The sequence below is a fragment of the Brienomyrus brachyistius genome, chromosome 3 (assembly GCF_023856365.1).
Source record: "Brienomyrus brachyistius isolate T26 chromosome 3, BBRACH_0.4, whole genome shotgun sequence".
NCBI lineage: Eukaryota > Metazoa > Chordata > Actinopteri > Osteoglossiformes > Mormyridae > Brienomyrus > Brienomyrus brachyistius.
In genome coordinates, this window is record NC_064535.1 from 2,369,017 (window position 1) to 2,387,821 (window position 18,805).

The 18,805-nt window shown below is 46.7% G+C and overlaps 2 protein-coding genes across 6 annotated transcripts; both read right to left on the minus strand.

Annotated features, from left to right (window-relative positions):
• LOC125738438 (protein phosphatase 1K, mitochondrial-like) lies at positions 1-3,221 on the minus strand. 2 transcript variants are annotated; one of them, XM_049007360.1, is made up of 7 exons: positions 3,183-3,221; positions 2,410-2,848; positions 2,221-2,321; positions 1,637-1,802; positions 1,380-1,524; positions 1,154-1,288; positions 1-986 (listed from the first exon to the last, which is right to left on the minus strand). In XM_049007360.1, the coding sequence occupies exons 2-7, from the start codon at positions 2,820-2,822 to the stop codon at positions 855-857; spliced, it is 1,092 nt and encodes a 363-aa protein (XP_048863317.1). In that variant the 5' UTR covers positions 2,823-2,848; positions 3,183-3,221; the 3' UTR covers positions 1-854. The 2 variants fall into 2 exon arrangements, with proteins under 2 accessions (XP_048863317.1, XP_048863318.1); XM_049007361.1 differs by having other exon boundaries at positions 3,175-3,211.
• Positions 3,222-6,214: 2,993 nt separating this feature from the next.
• On the minus strand, positions 6,215-18,487 carry tial1 (TIA1 cytotoxic granule-associated RNA binding protein-like 1). 4 transcript variants are annotated; one of them, XM_049007356.1, is made up of 13 exons: positions 18,316-18,487; positions 16,856-16,952; positions 14,734-14,832; positions 14,267-14,321; positions 13,489-13,576; positions 11,918-11,993; positions 10,962-11,070; positions 9,481-9,576; positions 9,294-9,378; positions 8,521-8,644; positions 8,277-8,416; positions 7,832-7,870; positions 6,215-7,719 (listed from the first exon to the last, which is right to left on the minus strand). In XM_049007356.1, exons 1-13 carry the CDS (start codon positions 18,483-18,485, stop codon positions 7,602-7,604), a joined length of 1,296 nt encoding a protein of 431 aa, XP_048863313.1. In that variant the 5' UTR covers positions 18,486-18,487; the 3' UTR covers positions 6,215-7,601. The 4 variants fall into 4 exon arrangements, with proteins under 4 accessions (XP_048863313.1, XP_048863314.1, XP_048863315.1 ...); XM_049007357.1 differs by lacking the exons at positions 14,734-14,832; positions 16,856-16,952; positions 18,316-18,487 and adding an exon at positions 12,354-12,396 and having other exon boundaries at positions 14,267-14,296; XM_049007358.1 differs by lacking the exons at positions 14,734-14,832; positions 16,856-16,952; positions 18,316-18,487 and having other exon boundaries at positions 12,454-13,576.
• Positions 18,488-18,805: the final 318 nt, after the last annotated feature.

The following is an 18,805-nucleotide window of genomic DNA, read 5'->3' on the forward strand; positions in this document are numbered from 1 at the left end:
GATATGTAACGGAGGTTTATTTATCTGCATTTCATGTGTAGTGACAAGCTTCCCTGGGCAGATGACACATTAAATCCCTGGTACTATATTTGTCTTCATCAGAGAGCAGCAGGAAAGCATGTAGCCTTTACATATATGCGGATTTAACAGCCGATGAAATGTCTTATACTAATTAGAAAAAGTCTCTCTCTGAAGGTTGATTGTTCGGCTCTGTGTTGTTTTGTGAATAAAGGTGTAGTCACTGCATTCGCTCTCTTCATTCACATGAGGGAAACGTGATGGTGCTCCGGGCTCTGGAGGAACTTACTGCCTTTTCTCGCCATCAGCAGCTCCTGCAATGAGGGACGTTCGGTCCTTCTTAGGGACAAAGGGCCGTCTCGAATATCATGTCGGCAATGTGATTTAAGGTCTTCGTATTTTGTCTCCTGATTTTACCTACATATCACAACCCTTAATAAGTGATGGCTACAGGGGGCAAAATTGTGGTGTTTATGAAAAATGTAAGTATTCACTAGGGAATTTTTCTAATTTCATAATGAATAAGTCTAACTGGGTTTTTGATTCCTCTAACCCGTGTGTGTGTGGATTGTATTTATATTACATTGTGGGCACCAAATGTTCCCTACAATGTGACAAAAATTATTATTTTGACACTGGTGTGCATGTGTGTATGTGTGTGTGTGTGTGTGTGTGTGTGCGTGTGTGTGTACACTGGCCCTGAGACCTTGAGATTCCTCAAAAACATGGAGCATAAGTTTGAGTGCATCAAGGCACCCAACAGTATTATTTTTTTTAAGAAAAGAGTCTTTACAGTGATTTCCACAGTCTGCGTTTCTCACAGACAGTGAGAAGTTTCAGCTCCAACGACAGCTTGCCACCATCATCCTCCCGAAACTGGTGGGGGGGAAGGCACGCTTGTATTTGCCCCAGGCTCCGAACGGGACCACCAGAGTGGTCACATTGTCCAGCGTTCCATACTGCAGAGCCTGTTATTGGTGAAAAGAACAGTTTATATGATTATGCTAGCACATCATCTGGGGGGGGGTCAGCAATCATCACCCACAATCCTCAGCACATGTCATTTTAACAAAGATGTCAGCAGAAATGAACAAACAGTTAAACTTCTTCTGCTTCAGGCAGTCGTGACACGCACTTGGTCGTTGACCATGGAGGCAGCCTCCGACGGGTCCTGACACTTCTTCACGATGTCACACATTTCCTGACTCTCCATGATTCCACTCACACCGTCTGTCATCAGGACGAGGAAGCTGTCGTTCTCGTGGTCCACCTGAAGAGACGATGAACATGTTTAGGTTTTGGCAAGGAATAGACTGAACAAGACACAACCGTCTTTTGTGGAATGTGATGGACTGACGTACATTTACAGTTGTGATCTCCGGCAGCGAAATAACGCCATAAGGCTTCAGCTGGAAATCCCCGATGCTCCTCGTCATCGCCAGTCTTCCGTTGACGTAAGGTTCCCCTACGCTGTTCCAGTGAATGAAACCACCAGACTCCTGTATCCTAAAACAAAACAATTATGGAGAATTGAAGTTGCCTGATGAAGGTAATGGGGAGCAGGTGGCCACACACATCCAGCATCAGGAAGCCAAATGTTCAAACTTTTCAACAGTACCTCTGCTGCTCGTCCTTCCTCCTGGCACTGTGATCCTCTGTCAGGAGCTCGGCTTTGCCCTCCCGGCACAGGACGGCTCGGCTGTCCCCCACGCTGGCAACCACGAGCTCGGACTCCTGCCGCAGCAGAGCTACAGTGGCCGTTGTTCCGGAAGACAGGAACTCGTCTGAAAGGGGACAGTTTCCGCCATCTTTAAACAGCTCACTGGAGCGCTCTCGCTGTTGGGTGCCTCCATGTCACACCCCATTCTAAATTTGACGATGGCTATAACCACTGTAAGCACAGAATGTGGGTCACACACATTTTTAATTATCTACAAGATTTTAAACTAAAATATAGAGGGAAACTTACGTGGAACGTACTGAAATTTAAGTGACACCAGAACGGATTTTCTGTAACTTTTATCTTTTTCTTATATTTCCATGCAGGATCCTATATAACGCTGACTTAAGGGGGGGTAACTTTACTCTGCACTGCAGGACATTACGCCCCTCACCCTGAAGTATTATTGCAGTGCGCCAAATGCAGGCTTTTCCAAAAGCAGAGTGCAGAGATCTGTGCCAAAGGAACACGGAGTACCTCACCATGTTCTGTGTCCCTAAAGCTCTGAAGAAAATATGCATCAACTTGAAGGAAGGATTTCATGAGAACTGATTCCAGATCCATCTCGTGTTTGAGATTTCTCCTGCAGGGAGGAATAGATGGTGTTTGTGTTTTGCAGGCTGAATGTTCCACACGGAGCCTCATGCGGTACAAGAAAACCTCGAACCCACTGAATAAGGTGGCTGAGATTCCTGGAGCAGAATTCAGCGGCAGAGTCTCCGCCGTGACCGTCAAAAACGGCGAAGATCATGACATCTTCAGAGAGCCGGGATATGGAGAAGCGGTCCTCGTTCTCCCTCCTTTTGCCCCTTTGGCTGGCATGTCCCACGCTGGACAGGTTCGGCTTTCGCAGGACGCCACCGAAGTACGAGGATGTGGGTGGCAGGTCCACAGGCCCGTCGAGCCAGATGCCCAGGTTCTCCCAGTCAGCCTGCTGCTCCAGGCGACTCTCTGCCACCGCCAGCCACGCCCGGTGCCCCCTGCCCCCTGACAGGCACCTTAGGTGGCCCACAGTGCACCTCCCCGTAGCTCGCATCAGGAAAGCCTTCCCGTGACGGCCAAGACTAAAAGCGGCGGCTGACATTGGTGTGGAAGGTGGCGCAGAAGGACCTGAGAAGATGCCCAGGAACACAGAGTATGAGTATAGCTGGCTGGCCGTGGCCCGGGACAGGCGAACAGCCAGCTATGAAGTGGGCATTATAAAGTACTAAGCCGGCCATTTTCATTTCAAACCTCACTGACTTTTTTCAAAAGTTACACTGCAGTGCATGCGTTTCTCTTCAGCATGGCAAGTGCATGCATTTTTCAAATAGTTGCACAACCTAGCCAAGTCAAATTTAATTGTAAATATCAGTCTCTTAAAAGTAGGTCAGATTATACAGTGACTAAAATGACAAGTGACATGCACACACACGTAGACACACACACACACACACCCTTTTACCCTGTCAGGATGTCTGGTGGACTGAGGACACCCCCTCAGACAGCCCTAGGGTTTTTATAGCCTTTGGGGGAGGGGGGGAGGGCACTGCCTATTTTGGCAATCCATAACTTTATAAAATCATCATTCACTTCCTCTCGTTTAATCCTGTTGTCTTCACATTTTGCCAGTATGTTGGTCACTGAACGCTAATTGTGTTAAGGACACTGGATGGTGATTCAAACTTTGTCATGATAAATACCTGGGCAAGTTATGGTCTCTGTGCCATATTAGAGCAGAGTGAGAAGCCAGAGGAGCCATGGAGCTGATGTAGTCCAGCACGGCATAGCTTAACGCGGTGTACCCTAACACAGCATAGCCCAGCACGGAATAGCTTAACGTGGTGTACCCTAACACGGCATAGCCCAGCACGTAATAGCTTAACGTGGTGTACCCTAACACGGCATAGCCCAGCACGTAATAGCTTAACACGGTGTACCCTAACACGGCATAGCCCAGCACGGAATAGCTTAACGTGGTGTACCCTAACACGGCATAGCCCAGCACGGCATAGCTTAACGCGGTGTACCCTAACACAGCATAGCCCAGCACGTAATAGCTTAACGCGGTGTACCCTAACACGGCATAGCCCAGCACGGCATAGCTTAACGCGGTGTACCCTAACACACCATAGCCCAGCACGGCATAGCTTAATGTGGTGTACCCTAACACAGCATAGCCCAGCATGGCATAGCTTAACGCGTTGTACCCTAACACGCCATAGCCCAGCACGGCATAGCTTAACGTGGTGTACCCTAACACGGCATAGCCCAGCACGGAATAGCTTAACGTGGTGTACCCTAACACGGCATAGCCCAGCACGTAATAGCTTAACACGGTGTACCCTAACACGGCATAGCCCAGCACGGCATAGCTTAAAGTGGTGTACCCTAACACAGCATAGCCCAGCACGGCATAGCTTAACGTGGTGTACCCTAACATAGCATAGCCCAGCACGGCATAGCTTAACGCGGTGTACCCTAACACAGCATAGCCCAGCACGTAATAGCTTAATGCGGTGTACCCTAACACGGCATAGCCCAGCACGGCATAGCTTAACGCGGTGTACCCTAACACGCCATAGCCCAGCACGGCATAGCTTAACGTGGTGTACCCTAACATGGCATAGCCCAGCACGACATAGCTTAACGTGGTGTACCCTAACACAGCATAGCCCAGCACGGCATAGCTTAACGCGGTGTACCCTAACACAGCATAGCCCAGCACGTAATAGCTTAACGTGGTGTACCCTAACACGCCTTAGCCCAGCACGGCATAGCTTAACGTGGTGTACCCTAACATGGCATAGCCCAGCACGACATAGCTTAACGTGGTGTACCCTAACACAGCATAGCCCAACACGGCATAGCTTAACGCGGTGTACCCTAACACAGCATAGCCCAGCACGTAATAGCTTAACGTGGTGTACCCTAACACGCCATAGCCCAGCACGGCATAGCTTAACGTGGTGTACCCTAACACGGCATAGCCCAACACGGCATAGCTTAACGCGGTGTACCCTAACACGGCATAGCCCAACACGGCATAGCTTAACACGGTGCAGCCTAGCATGGTGTACTCTAACGCGCTGCAGATTATGGCCCGTTCCCCTGATGACAGGAGCAGAATGATTTGGCTCGAGTGTCACGGCCAGGCCCTTCACCGCATCAATGAAGCTGTCCAATGAGAACAAGGGGACAAGGCCGGTCAGAACCAATAAGCACCTCTGTACCAGTGCTCATTTTGCCGATCCTTCAGTGAGGTTATGTTTCAGCAGCATTTTGAAGACCACACCTTTTAGGGGATCTCCATACCACTCTCTAGGGTGCAGGGAGTCAGAGACGAACTGGGGAAATACCAGAAGGCTTTTCAGTGTTTGCCCACCAGAAGCTGCTCCCAGTGCGAATGACCAGCTTCTCTGGGGGGTTTAAATGATTCTCAAATAATGCTGCAAGGTGGCTAGGGTTGAGGCCGCAGAGCCAGCTGGTCATCACAGCATAAACCGGTGGGGGCTGAATGGTACTTTAACACTCTCTGGAACGTACTCCTTCGCTGACGTTTGTCCGTGATCCAGTGGTCTCAGGTTCGGAACGCGAAGGTGGCGCCCGGCTGCGCGAGACCCTCGTACAGCGGTGTCTGCTGTCAGGGGCTGGATGGCTTGTTCCTGGCGCACATACTTCCGGAGAGACCCGATACTGCTGCCCTTCAGCATTCCCAAAGCTGTCAGCTATTTGCCATCTCCACCTTCGTATATAAAGTAACACTGTTGCTATGTTTACCGAGTGCAAAAACACTTATACACCTCCCTGGCATTGGGATTACAGAATCTCCATGTGGCAATTCATTGTACAAATGGACACGTTTTTGAAGTGTAACGCATTCCTGAAGACTTTGAAGGGATTCAGTTCATCATGGCCCATCAACCCACACCCAGCCACCCCCGATTTACAGTGGTCAGGGTGCCGGTAGCTGGCTTCTTCAGGCAGGAGTACGTGTGACGGTGCGCGTGGCCTTCTGACTCCACGGCCTCTGACTACACGCTCATGGATAAAATAACACGGACTGCAGTGAGTCGCTCGCTCTGGCACAGCGCGATGCTACATTCTGTTCTATTTTTACACGGCAAGGTGGCTGCAGCATGTGTGGAAAAGTCCAGAAGACTTTCCCAGCAGAGCCTGGACACCTCGAACGTCTCCCACCCCCAATGATATGAGCGGCAACTAACACTGTGTGTCACCTGGGGCCCCTGTGCAAAGAGCGTGATTTAAGGGCTGTTAAAAGCAAACAGCAGGTGAGTCAAAATGAGAGAGTTTTAAGTAACATTTAATTGACAGTTGAGTCTAATTGTAGTCAAACACTGACAGGTTTTAAGTGGTGAGTTTTGCCTGAACTCAGCCTGTTCCTATAATAGTCCACAAAGCATCAACTGGAAAACCTTCCTAAGCCCACGGTACATAACACACAAACAAACAAGAAAGCACAGGCTTACTCCTATATACAGTGGAGAAATATTTCCAATTGTCTGTTTATTTACGTTTTTGAAGTAAGAATTTGAACAATTTCTTAACTTCATTTGTCATTCAAACAAACGCAATTTCGGTCATTTACACTCAATACTCCAGCAACCCGGAGATAATACATTTTATAAACATGCAAATCACCCTCCAATGTGTCTTAAAGGAAGCACCCGTGAAGAGTGGCATCCTGCTGGAAATGGAAGCATGGCACACATTCGTGGAAGAAAACAAGCTCTGACCACTGAGAAGAAGCATTTTATGAAGGCTTTGTTCTGCAAAATAAAAGAGGGGGCGATGCCATGTAGTTCTTAAAATTAAGGCTTCTCTTTAAATTATGCTAAACAAATTCAGGATGTCAGTCACACCTCTGTCCATCTACTTTATACAGCATTCGGGTTGGAAAACTCAACATTTCTGCTACGATATAAGAATGCATGCTTTAAAAATCCTCGTCGTTACCAAGTTATCAAAGGCTATTTACATGGGTAGCTTGTCAGAACCCCTCTGTCTCGATGCTACATTTACATGAATATGCACAGAATCAGACATTTTACAGGACAGGATTGAACTGGGACCGAGAAGCTAAATTGTAACAGAAATAAAACAAAGCAAGCCCATGTACATACATACAGACAGACATACATACATACATACAGACATACATACATACATACAGACACACGTGTGTATAAAAGAGGTCAGATTAAACTGAAACGAAAGTGCAGGCCTGACTGACTGAGCAAAGACAGACAGCATAAGTATCTCCATTCTGAACCCAAATCCTCGCTTGCTACTAAATTGGCTTCGTATTATTGAAACTCCTGCTGTAGCATGAAGAAAAGAAAAGCCCCCCCACCTCCCTGCATCATGACTCAGAAAATGGTCCACAGTTTTTAAAAAAAGCATCATTTACAAATAATTTACAACTTACATTTTTTGCAAAGTACCATTTCCTGTGAGACATATATCCCAATGGGAGACTCCAGTGAGGGGGCTGTCCTGTTTGGGGGGGGGGGGGGGGGACACAGTTTGCGTTTACCATGTCACAGCGTGAAAATTCAGACAAGAGTTTCAAAAAAAAGTTTAGTCGACTTTATTTCATTCATACACACAATTTCGGCAAAGAAAAACTAAATGCCATCGCGGAGTCCCTCTCCTCTCTCCCCCACCATAAAAATCCCATCAGCTGGCGTTGGCACGGGCATCGCGCCCCCTATGGCTCCAGGTCTTCTCGCTTTAAAATAAATACTCTTTGTAGGAAGAAGCACGCCGCGTTCGCTCGCTCGCTCTCTCTCTCTCTCTCTCTCTCCATCCCGGCGCTCCCCCCACCTCCCGCTCTCCCTCAGGGTGTGCCGTGACATCCAGCTCACTGCGTCTGGTAGCCGGCCATGCCGAAGCTGGGCTGACTGGGCATGACGGGCGCTGCCTGCCCCTGGCCAGGCTGGGCCCCGAAGCCACCCATCCATGCGGGGGACTGGGTCTGCCTGCAGGGGGAAGGGAGACACACAGAGAGACACACACACGGCTTACACACTCCTCGGGGTTTCGTGGTGGGGGGGGGGCTTCAACCTGGATACGGGGGAGGGGGTCCGTCACCTCGATATGTTCTGTGCCGCCGCCGCCAAGATGGAGTCCCTGCAAAGAGAAGATGAGCTGAGCGCAGCACCCAGACCAGGCTCTGGAGCCGCCATTGGGAGCCCGGATTCATATCCGCGCTGTGCAGACAGTAACATCTCTAACGGAATTAAACGGCGCGACACTGCACAAAGGCAGATGACACGTCACTGCAGAGGTGCAGACTTAAGCGATAAATATTAAATAAATGGAAGGAATGGTTGAATCAGAACATATGGCTAAATAAATGATAAATGTATGAAATAAATATTCGATATAAATAGGAATATGGCAGTGCAGTGTGCAGTGTGTGGCTCTGTCCAGTGAGGTGGTACCGGGGTAGGCACTGCCCCTGAAGCCGTGGGCGGCAGCCCTGTGCTGACACGTCCCTGGCCAGAGCCCAGTTTGACGAGCAGCTGTTACTCACTCCATGCCGAAGCTCTGCTGGTTCCAGGCCTGGCTGTACATCCCGTAGGACGGAACCTGCCAGCCGTTGCTCATGTACTGGCTGTACTGCTGGGGGTTCCCATATACTTGGTTCCATTGGCCCCACTGGGTGTAATCCACCTGAGAGAGCAGGGCAGAGAGAGCGGGACGAGGCCGTCACTCCCAGAGGCACCTCAGCGCCGCGGCCGTCTCCATGCACATGGGGCTCAGCCAGCGCCCCCTACCTGCTGGAAATTCTTGGCCATGTCGGGAGACTCCTTGCCCCAATAGCACTTCACGACGTGGCCCTCGATGGTCGTGCCGTTTACGGACACGATGGCGTGGGCGGCGCTGTCGTGGGTGGAGAACCTGTGGGAAGGAGAGAGCTGATGTCAGCCAGCCTCAGGTGTAGCAGGGCTATGAGGAAGGAGTTACGCTATTGGTACATCTACCCCACCCCGTCCACAGCCAAGCTGACAGCCAGAGAAGACATGAGTAAAGCTGTGACCTCCTGGGAATGCCCAGCGTGTGACCACACTGCCACCATGAGGAGGCCCGAGGGACTGCAGTTTGAGTTCTCATTCGTGTATGAGCCTAACTATGGAAGCTACACCACGTCCAGATGTATAAAATAAATATTCTATAAAAATAGGAATATGGCAGTGCAGTGTGCACTGGGTATGTGAAGATGCCGAAGAAGCCAAGAGCAGCAAGATAATTAAAAGATTCTATCCTGACGTTATAAGGCATTATAGGGCCGTGAGGATTGAGGGGTGTCTTTCAATGTGAAGCCAGGGTAGGTATGTCGCTGTTTGCAGGGGCTGACGGACTCATGCAAAGGTCACCCGATTGGTGCACCTGGACCAACCCACGCGGAGCATAACCTCCGAGGACTACAGTGTCATTCAGATGCCTCAAGGGGGCGCACTGGCTCTCTCAGCACATTGACGAGTGATGCAGAAGCTGGATCTATCATCGCACTTTTAAAGACATAGATTTGCCGTAAAAAGAGTCTTACCTGATGAAGGAGTAACCCTTTTCTGGGAAAACTCGGATTTCCATTATTTGACCGAATGGTGAAAATGTCTGCCGCATAAGTTGCTCTAGAGAAAGAAATGAAGAATGGATACGTGTGGCGGTGAGACACTTCAGCTTTCTCCATGACAGATGACGGGTCTGACCGTGCAGTTGTGCTCCGCACTTACCTGAGAGTCCTGACTGTATCCCGCCACAGTAAACCGTGCAGTTTTGAGGACTCGACTGATTCACCACATCTTCGAATCTCAACTGCTTGGAGTTACCTGGAAGGAGGCATCACTGCGCGTGAGCTCGCGCTCGCGATGACCAAATGGAGAGGGTTTGGAAGCTCAGCCCGGGAGTCAGGCCGTCACAGCCCTTCACGCCGAGTACACTATGGAGCCGACGTGCCAAATTACATCCGCAGTCCAAATTCCTACCTCCTGTGACGAGTCGGTCAGCTGTTTGGCCGATGATGAAATCGTAATAAACTGTAAATGTAATGCTACCCCATAATGTATGGCCAGTTACCCTTTTCTGGGGCAGCCAACAAGTCTTTACACTGCTGACAAACATTTTTATTTGTTTTTATTAATTAAAAAGTTCCAATTTAGCTTGATAGTATAACCGACATGTTTTTTTATAGTTTAACTGATGAGATTTTTTTTTATTTAGATTGTATATTAAGCGTGATAGAGGCAGCAAGTGTCCATGTTAATAATTAGGTCTGCAGACTCCATTCCGCACGTAGCGCAACAGCATGTCTCTGCGGCACAGGAGTCCGGGGTGCCAGACCGGCCTGGAGCGCAGACCTGTCACCCACGTCGCGAAATGAAAAGCACGACACGGGAGAGACTGAACTGCTGAGCAGTTGGAGTCCTATATCAAGCACAAATGAGCTGGTCTGCTCAGTCCCCAAACATTTACAACGTTGTTAAAAGAAGAGGTGATGCGACACAGTGGTCACAACACGCCCCTGTCCCAATGGGTCCGAAATGTGCTGCTGGCATCAAATTCAAATCGGACATATGTTTGTCATAAAACGATAGCATTTCTCAATTTCAAGATTTCATATGTGGTCTTCGTTCTATTTTCAATTAAATATGGGTGTATATGATTCCATTTTTATTTATGTTTGAGCAGCATCTCAACTTTTTTTTGGAAATGGGGTTGTAATAAATATGTCACTATCAAGCTAAATATACATTGATAATCTAAAGAAAACATTAGTGAAACAATCAGAGCTATACATATGGTTATAAATTAATACAATGTCCCTACTCAGTCAAATATTGCCCTACATTAATAATCTAATAAAAGATGTTGATTACTCTATAATAAAAAGTTGGTTATACTATCAAGCTAAATGTACCTGATTTTCTGTAATTAATAAAACACCTTTTTAAAACATTTGTAAACGTATTGTGTTAATGTAAACACTCGCTGGCGCGATCAAGCTAACTTGAAACTCACGTTTGCATCATTATGATTGCATCATCGGCCAAACGTCACAGAAGGAAGGAATCCGGATGGTGGATGAGATTTCAACACACAAACGCTGTTGTGCAATTCCTTGAGCTTGAGGGTCAATCCTTTTGCTTTCTGAACACCGGTGTAGGACCAGCAGAAATGTATGCCACCTTAGCCGTGAGCGTAGAGACACACTTACTCTCCTGCACGTTCTTCGGTGCGGGTGGTTTGCGTGTGGCCCAGTTGGTGCGAATCTGCCGCCCTCCCAGCCACTGGCCCCCCATGTGCACAATGGCATTCTCTGCATCCTGGGGCACAAAGGAGACACACGGCAAGGATTCATCTCTCCCAACAGCGACGTCTGTCTGCTTCAGACCTTCAGACACGGAAGAGCAGCACCATAGGCCTGTTCTGACCTCAAAACCATTTAAAGCTGCCCATCTGAGATATTTTATGCGTGAGACGGAGAGGAGTGCTTCATCCAGACCTGACTCCATTTAAAATTCCTCTCTACTGGATTTTGTCATTTAGAAAAGCAAGATTTAAAAGATATAACTACTTACTACAAAAGCAGCATAGTCTGGGTTTATAAACCACAAATCTAAGAGCAATTTAAGAGGATACATCAAACATTTGCCAGTGTCCACACTGTTGAGCTGTGAGCTATGTCCCATCAGCAGGGTGCAGAGGCTTGTCATGAGTAAACCGAAGTAGCCATTTCTAAATTAAGATGGCTGGCTACTTTCCAATGATCCGCAGACTGCCGTCGATACGCTTACAGCCATGGAGCAGAAAAAGGTTCAGAAGCATGGAGAACCAGGCGGTCGGCTTTACCACGCTGCCTGGCTCCGGAGCGGGTGAGAAGGGCACCTGTCAGCTCACACAGCCTGCTTACGTGGCCGGTCTTACTGCCAAGCGGGCAGCGCTCGCCTTAGAGATCTACCGAGTCTATCATGCTGACTACATTCAGAAACGCTGACTGGGTAAATACTCTCTCATGAGCTGCTCAAAACCCTATTTTCACTTTTTATTAACCCGTTAACTTTAAATCACAGACCCGCCACAATGGCTGGATGATCATGCCATGGTATTTTGGTATTTGAACGTTTTTTTTTTAAATGTCCGTCAATCCACTTTCCTGTGCCGAAGGCTTACCAGTTTGTTATAGAAGGACACAAATCCATACCCCTTAGATTTCCCAGTGGTCATATCCTTCACGACACGAGCGTCTCTGCAAGAAGATATAACAGCATAATCAGAACTCACACCTGCAAAACGGGGGCAGATTAATAGGAAGCACACACACTGTACTGAAGAACATCTGTTTATGTTAACCCACAAAGGATTATGTAAATATTTGCCTAGATCTTGCTCAATTGATAAGAAAAGTTGAACTGACAAGCAAAACTGAATTTTAAAAATATATAAAACGTAAAACATGCAACCTACACTACAGTCAAAACTTACACTTAAATTTTACGACTCATTTCATAGTTACGGGAAGATGTTCCCTTATCATTCCAAAGACTAACATCTAAACTCCTAGACACTAAGGTTAGGGCTTGCAAGTCAGTAAATCAACACTTCTTACTTGGTCTGCCATGCACTCATATGTTCTGCTAATGGTGCTCAGCCTACCAATAGAAATATATAGAAATATCAAAGAGGAAAAAAGGAATTAAAAGGCATACATGGCCTGTTAACAGATTCTTTATTTTCCCTGGTCAATTCTTTACCACCAATATGGAGTTTGGGAAGCTGCAAATTTCGAAAAATTGACATTTTCAGAATTTTAAGAGAGGAGAGTAAAACTATGAACAGCATTACGCAAACCATGAACACAACAAGGTCACACAAATTCAGACTGGTCATACTGGCAAAGGCTCAGCTAAAACGTTACTGGCAGGTCTGTCAAATGTATGCAATGACGTGTATAGCAACAGGATCAAGACAGACCCCAGTGCACACAGCTTTACGGTCATTCCTCACTGCTCATATACCGTTACTTACCATACCTAAAGGAAAAGACACTCATTATGCCTCAGCGGGGAACAGGCACAGCGGCCAATCAGACGCGGCACAGCTCGGCCTGGCAGCCAATCAGACACGGCACCCACGGCCAAGTTTCGCACTGTGCGGCAGTAACCTACTACGATGCCTCAAGGCTGAACTATTAGCACAAGAGGCCAGCGAATACACTCATTACCCAATATGCGAGCAGCTACCAAAATGGAACAGCTGCAATGCCACTGCTTTCATAGATGTCTAAGGGAATATCGAATAACGTACACATGCTGGGGCCATTTAGCAGCGAGAAGCTGCCCAGTCAGCGGTCAGGGGCCATCTTCCCTGAGCTTTGGGGCCCCTGTCAGGCTCTGATCGCGATAATGTTCAGTGCATATTTACTATAAGCTCAGGTCTCTTAAGAACTCAGCAGGTAATGAACAGTTTCCATGAAATTCAGAACTTCAATTATTGCATCAGTTATGATATTCGAGACTACTCAGTGACATGGCGTATGTTAACATTAATCATGGCCACAGTTTAATGTAGAATTTCTTGTTTTTTTCAGGAATAATGAAAAGTAAACTAACAAGTTAAAGCACAACACATTCTGTCAACAAAGGCCTGGGCAGATTAAAACCTTAATCACAAAGTGTAAGAAATACAGCCCATTTTACAGAATGTTTCACATCACAGTTGAATCTATGAAGCTTCACACTTACGAGATTTTACCAAAAGGGGCAAAGGCGGCTTTGATGTCTTCTGTAGTTATCTCAGGACTCAAATCCCCAACAAAGACGTGGAAGTGATCTGGAAAGAGCAGAAGTGCAGTGACGGCACACCCTCCCAGTGAGAGCGGGGGAGTCCGGTACGAGAGACGGCGTGACGGACAGCGAAGGCCCCTGGAGGCTGGGTCGGGATCCCCCACAGGGAGCTACAGCTGTCACCATTATGAGATTAAAGCCTCTTACTCCATTATTAAAAAATTCTGATTATTATTCAGCTCAGAAACATATACGGAAAATATTTCCATACAGTGCCAGTGATTTGTTGGCTTTTCTTCTCTTCAGTCAACAATATTTAAAAGGAACCATCAAAAATTTTTTTAAAGTTTTGTTTCTTATGACTGAGTAAAAATGGTGCTATTCTGGTGATGTGACAGTTGCATGTGCATGAAATGGCAGGTCGATATTAACATCTTGCATCATGCAAACTTATCAGTGAAGGCGGCACAATGGGAGGCGCTGTTTTCCTGCTACTGCCCAAAGGATTAAGCGAACAGGAGTGTCTAAGGATTTAGGAGTTCCTAAATGGACCGTATGTGTGTGTCACCCTGCAGTGGTGGACTGGTTCCTGTCTTGCACCCATTGCAGTGCATATATTACATTACATGACATATTGTAGAGAAGATTATGCGAATCGTCAGACCGGTAGATATCTGGGTTACCGGTAAGACGGCCAGTGAGCAGACTGCATGTGAGAGAGGAGCAGGGCGCTTACTGGACGTGTCTTTCTTCTGACTGCTGGGAGTTGTGGCCCAATTAACTTTGACCTCCTGGGGGGAAAAAAGGGAAAGAAAGAACTGGAGAAAATGGACCAGAACTGCTAAGGCACATTCACAGAACACTCATCTGTTCACTGTGTAATACTATTCATTACTGTACAACCCACTGTGCAATACTGCTTACTGCTGAGCCATTACTACAGAATTCTGTGCAATACTTGCACCGACTTCCCTGGCTGTTACTGTTTATTGTTACTGTCTATTAATGTCTGAATGTCTTTTTACTGTCAAAATGTGTGTATTGCTCTTCTGTAAACCTACAAGTTCCTTAGGGATTAATAAAGTTTCTGTCTACCTATTGATCTACCTTCACAGTCCTGGATTAGCCATAAAGACCCAGGCTGGGTGACCTCTGGGAGAGACGCCCGCCCGCCCGCCCGCTGACAGACAGGCTGCCGGTTACCTTGCCCAGGATCTTCCTCCCGTTCATCGCGGCGAGGGCGGCGGCCGCATCCCTATGCTCATAGAATTCCACAAAACAATAGGGGTCGTTGCTTGTGTGCTGCAGAAAAGAGAAGCCAGCAGAAGAGCTGAACCGAGCCAATCCATGCTCACGCAGCAGAGCAAAGGTGAAAGGTCAACATCACAGTCCTGTGCTTTCACTTCCAGGTTAAGTTCTTCACACGGAGCAATGAGAGCAAAGCAAAGCAGCCCGACTGGCTCTGGAAAAGTCTCAGACATGCACATCAGCTATGCCCTTAGACACTTTTCAGCGCCTCTGGCAAGAAGAGCTTCCTGAATTCCATAGAACTCTGAGTCAGACATTTAAAATGTCACATACAAACATACATACATAAATAAATCGACATAAACATCGGTTGCAAACAGTGTTAATGGAAACACACTCAATGCGGATGAGTCTTTGGCCCAATCTGCACTGGAACCGAACCGCTATACTCCAGACAATCCACCTGCTTTCATTGTTTTGTATACTGAGGTCAGAGTAAATATGAAATATGGTTCCCCGCTGGCAGTTAACGTCACTGGGACCAATTTACCTCAACCACTTAATGTTGGTAAACCGAAATTCCATGTGACAAAGTCCCCGATGATGGCAAATCAGCAAACTTCCAAGAAATGTTTTATTTGTCCGCCCATGACTCGGAAGATGACATCTGACAGTGATCGTTGAAACACATGGAAAGCAGTGTCCGTTTTAATCCACATAACGCTTGACATGTAAATACATGTGGAAAGTACATAAAAGAGCCTCTTTGTCCAACTTATTCAAACTGTCTGTCTGTAACGTTGCTTTTATACTGAACCCACAGACCTGTGGTTGAAATTCAGACCAGAACACAGAACATTCCAGCAAACGCGAGCATCTCAGCGGCGTCTGGATCATATTATAAACACACACCATGAGCAACTGTGACCGTGAGGCAGCTCTTACAGGCCGCCTGTTACTATCCTGCCAAACAGCTGCCATTCGGAAATATCAGCAGCTACACTCAACGGTGAAGTGCTTCCAAGAAACCTCTGGCTTCCCGGTGGCTTGTTAAGGGCGCACAGGGCAGCCGGGGGCGCGGGCAGGAAGCTGCAGCCGTGCTGCATGCACTCCCACGCCATGATACTTACTGCACACTGCATTTCTTTATTAATGGCTGTTTGATAATCGCTATCATTACCGAAAATGACTAATTTAAGATGAGCTGGGAAGACACAGGTAAACATAGCAACACGGCCAACGGCAGCGATGACTCAGTGCTTTGGCACCCCCATGACTTTCATAGCTCCTACTCAGTCTAAGCACAAACACTTTGGTTCAATGACTCAAAGTGTGTAAGAATCAGCGTCTTTTTGTACCAAACTCAACAAAAAATTAGGTTTAGAATAAAATCCACAAGGCTTACATTTCTACCTCATGTGACTGCTCTTCAGTGTGCAGTGTTTCATTACTTAGCATCTATGTGCTATTAGCCTGTTCGCAGTCTACAGCATGTAGACTGAACCCATTTAGACTGAAACAAGCAGGTATTTAAGCAAATTCAGTATTTACTCTGTAGATCAGACATATATATAGACTCAGTGTAAACTGATTTTGGTGATGAAAATCAACCCTCCAGAAACATTTTTGTTGACTTTAGGTGCTTCGACTTGCAATATTGCCAATGAACAGGAATCACAGAAGAGATTCTGGGTTTGAACCTCATCAGACAGAAGATGGGCCCACAGACCTTACACAACATCACAAATGACAGGTATTACCGATACTAAAAACGGCACATAAAACACAGATAAACGGTGGCCTAAGTTTTCTGGTATGTATGCAGTGAATAAGATTGTAAGAAGTTATTGGCTTCCAGGGTCTATCAAAGAAGATGGTCTCCTTTACTGAAGATGTCCACTTATCTGCGGGTGAATCATGAGTGCAATGTCAAGGAAGGCCCATGGGTGTATTTTTAAGCAGGAATTGATTATGACAAAAAAAGACCACTAAGCTGTGATATCAAACAGTCAAGCAAATCTTTACTCTGTATATACAGCACACATTTTTCACCAAAACATTAAACACAAGCTCTTACCTCAGTGATCATTTTACAGCTTTTGCAAGGTCCGATCTGGGTGAACAGCTGAAGAATTAGAACTTCTGTTACATCTCTGGATAAGTTACCCACATACCTGGAAAACATTGAGGAATGTTTCAGTTGTAAGGCATTCAGCATTTTATGTACTGATGTACCATATTAAAATATCTTTAAAACAGCTTTGTTTAAATACACAAGGTCTCAAACCAGAAAGTGTCAACTTTAAAATTCTTAATTTCGGTGAGGATTAAAGCTCTTAAATGCCAACATTCACCCAATACTGGCTATTAAAACGACAGCTTTTGGTATTTTTAAATAAATATGTGGTTTACACTGGATCCTTAAGGGTACATTCCAGGTGTTAAAATAAAGTGTTTATTTTAACAGCTGGATGGAGTGTACCTATATTACCAAACCCAGCAACTTCAGAGCAGGCTTCCCGCAGAACTTTATTCTTTGACTTTTTTCGAACAAGTCGTGCAGCAGGTCCGCCAATTACTCATGACACCACATTGTGACAAAGACCACCTACACTTTCAGAAGCCATCATATTTCAGCTGGCTGAAATTTGCACCAAAATGGTAACTTTATCCCCCAAATTAAAAATGAACTGCGTTTAAAACGCAGAGAGCGAGAAATCCAGGTTTTCCGGTGTGGTTATGCTACTTCTTCACGTTAATTATGCTTTACTGTAACATCTTATGTACAGTCTTGGAGATCGCACGAATATCCATGCCGACTGTCCTTCGGACTGACTTATTACCATTTGCTCACGGTGTTGAACACTAGTTAGTGTACAGAACTATGGTAATGCATAGAGGCAGGGTTGGGTCCTGCAAGCGCACGCTAAACCCGGGAACAGAGTGAACAAATGTGCAGAAAATCCGCAGGTGTTGATGGACACAGAAGGAGCACATACAGGGGGCCGGGAAACGTCACGGTAATTCTGTGTTCCGGATCCCCCCGTACGAAAGGCATGCAGGCAGTCTGATGTGTCACTGAAAACTGCCCCGACTGACTCACAGTGGCGTGTAACACAGCGCATTATCCAATCCAGGGGCTGGGCGGCTATCAAAGCCAACAAAGCGAGGATAAAGCGGCATTACAGGCGTCCCGGGACGCGCTGATCAAGACGGGATTGCTGTCCTCGTCAGAGACCGCTGAAGGAAACCAACGACAGAACCGTTAAACGGTTAGCTAGCCGGGCGCTTACTAGGAAGCCGTTATAACCAGCATTTAAACTGCGAAAGGGGGACTGCATGTCCCCAGAACGTTGTCCATAGCGTTAACCCGCCACCCAGGAACCTGCTAGGGCCAGCGGAGCCAATACCCCGCCGCCAGGGCGTCCGAGCTAACGGCCGGCTAGCTGGATAAACAGCTAACTGGCTAACAGGCTATGTCCGGCAATAAGCAAACAGAAAAATGCAGAACAGAAAGTCGGACTCCACGTGTCTTACAGCGTTTTGGGGTGGCTGTCTTCCTCCATATTCGGATATATCGAAGTATGGATATTATGGTACCCTTCAATGTTTTGATGACGATCAGACCAATTCTGTTCAATTTCTTTATCCGGTACAAGATAGAAAATGGCGGAAACCGGCGAGTCAGGAAACCCCAGAGCGCGCATGCCCAGCATAGTTGCCAGGCCTGACACTATGAAGCCCCAGGGCGCATGTGCAACTCAAGCCTCCTGCTTGACGCTATGAAACTCTGTAGTACACATGCGCATCACCAGAACTGACTCAAAGCCCAGAATGCACATGCGCGACTCATCGACGTTCTGGTGCTATGAAATTCACTCAGCATAATATTTTTTAATTAGTAATGCCTTTGTATTTTATACAAAATATGATATTTAAGTGGGGTTAATTTGGGTTATTTAGCTTATTGCTGGTCATTCTACTGGACAGTGCAGTTTATTTGTTTATTGTCAATAATTTTCAACCT

Excerpts from the sequence above, each read along its gene's own strand:
- tial1 (XM_049007356.1), bottom strand. The coding sequence starts at position 18,485 with ATGCGCGCTCTGGGGTTTCCTGACTCGCCGGTTTCCGCCATTTTCTAT. Across the intron at positions 9,379-9,480 it reads GATACAGTCAGGACTCTCAG|AGCAACTTATGCGGCAGACA; the intron begins GTAAGTGCGGAG and ends TTCTTTCTCTAG. Across the intron at positions 8,645-9,293 it reads AAGGGTTACTCCTTCATCAG|GTTCTCCACCCACGACAGCG; the intron begins GTAAGACTCTTT and ends TCCTTCCCACAG.
- LOC125738438 (XM_049007360.1), bottom strand. The coding sequence starts at position 2,822 with ATGTCAGCCGCCGCTTTTAGTCTTGGCCGTCACGGGAAGGCTTTCCTG. Across the intron at positions 1,803-2,220 it reads CTTTAGGGACACAGAACATG|ACGAGTTCCTGTCTTCCGGA; the intron begins GTGAGGTACTCC and ends GTCCCCTTTCAG. Across the intron at positions 1,289-1,379 it reads CGGAGATCACAACTGTAAAT|GTGGACCACGAGAACGACAG; the intron begins GTACGTCAGTCC and ends TCGTCTCTTCAG.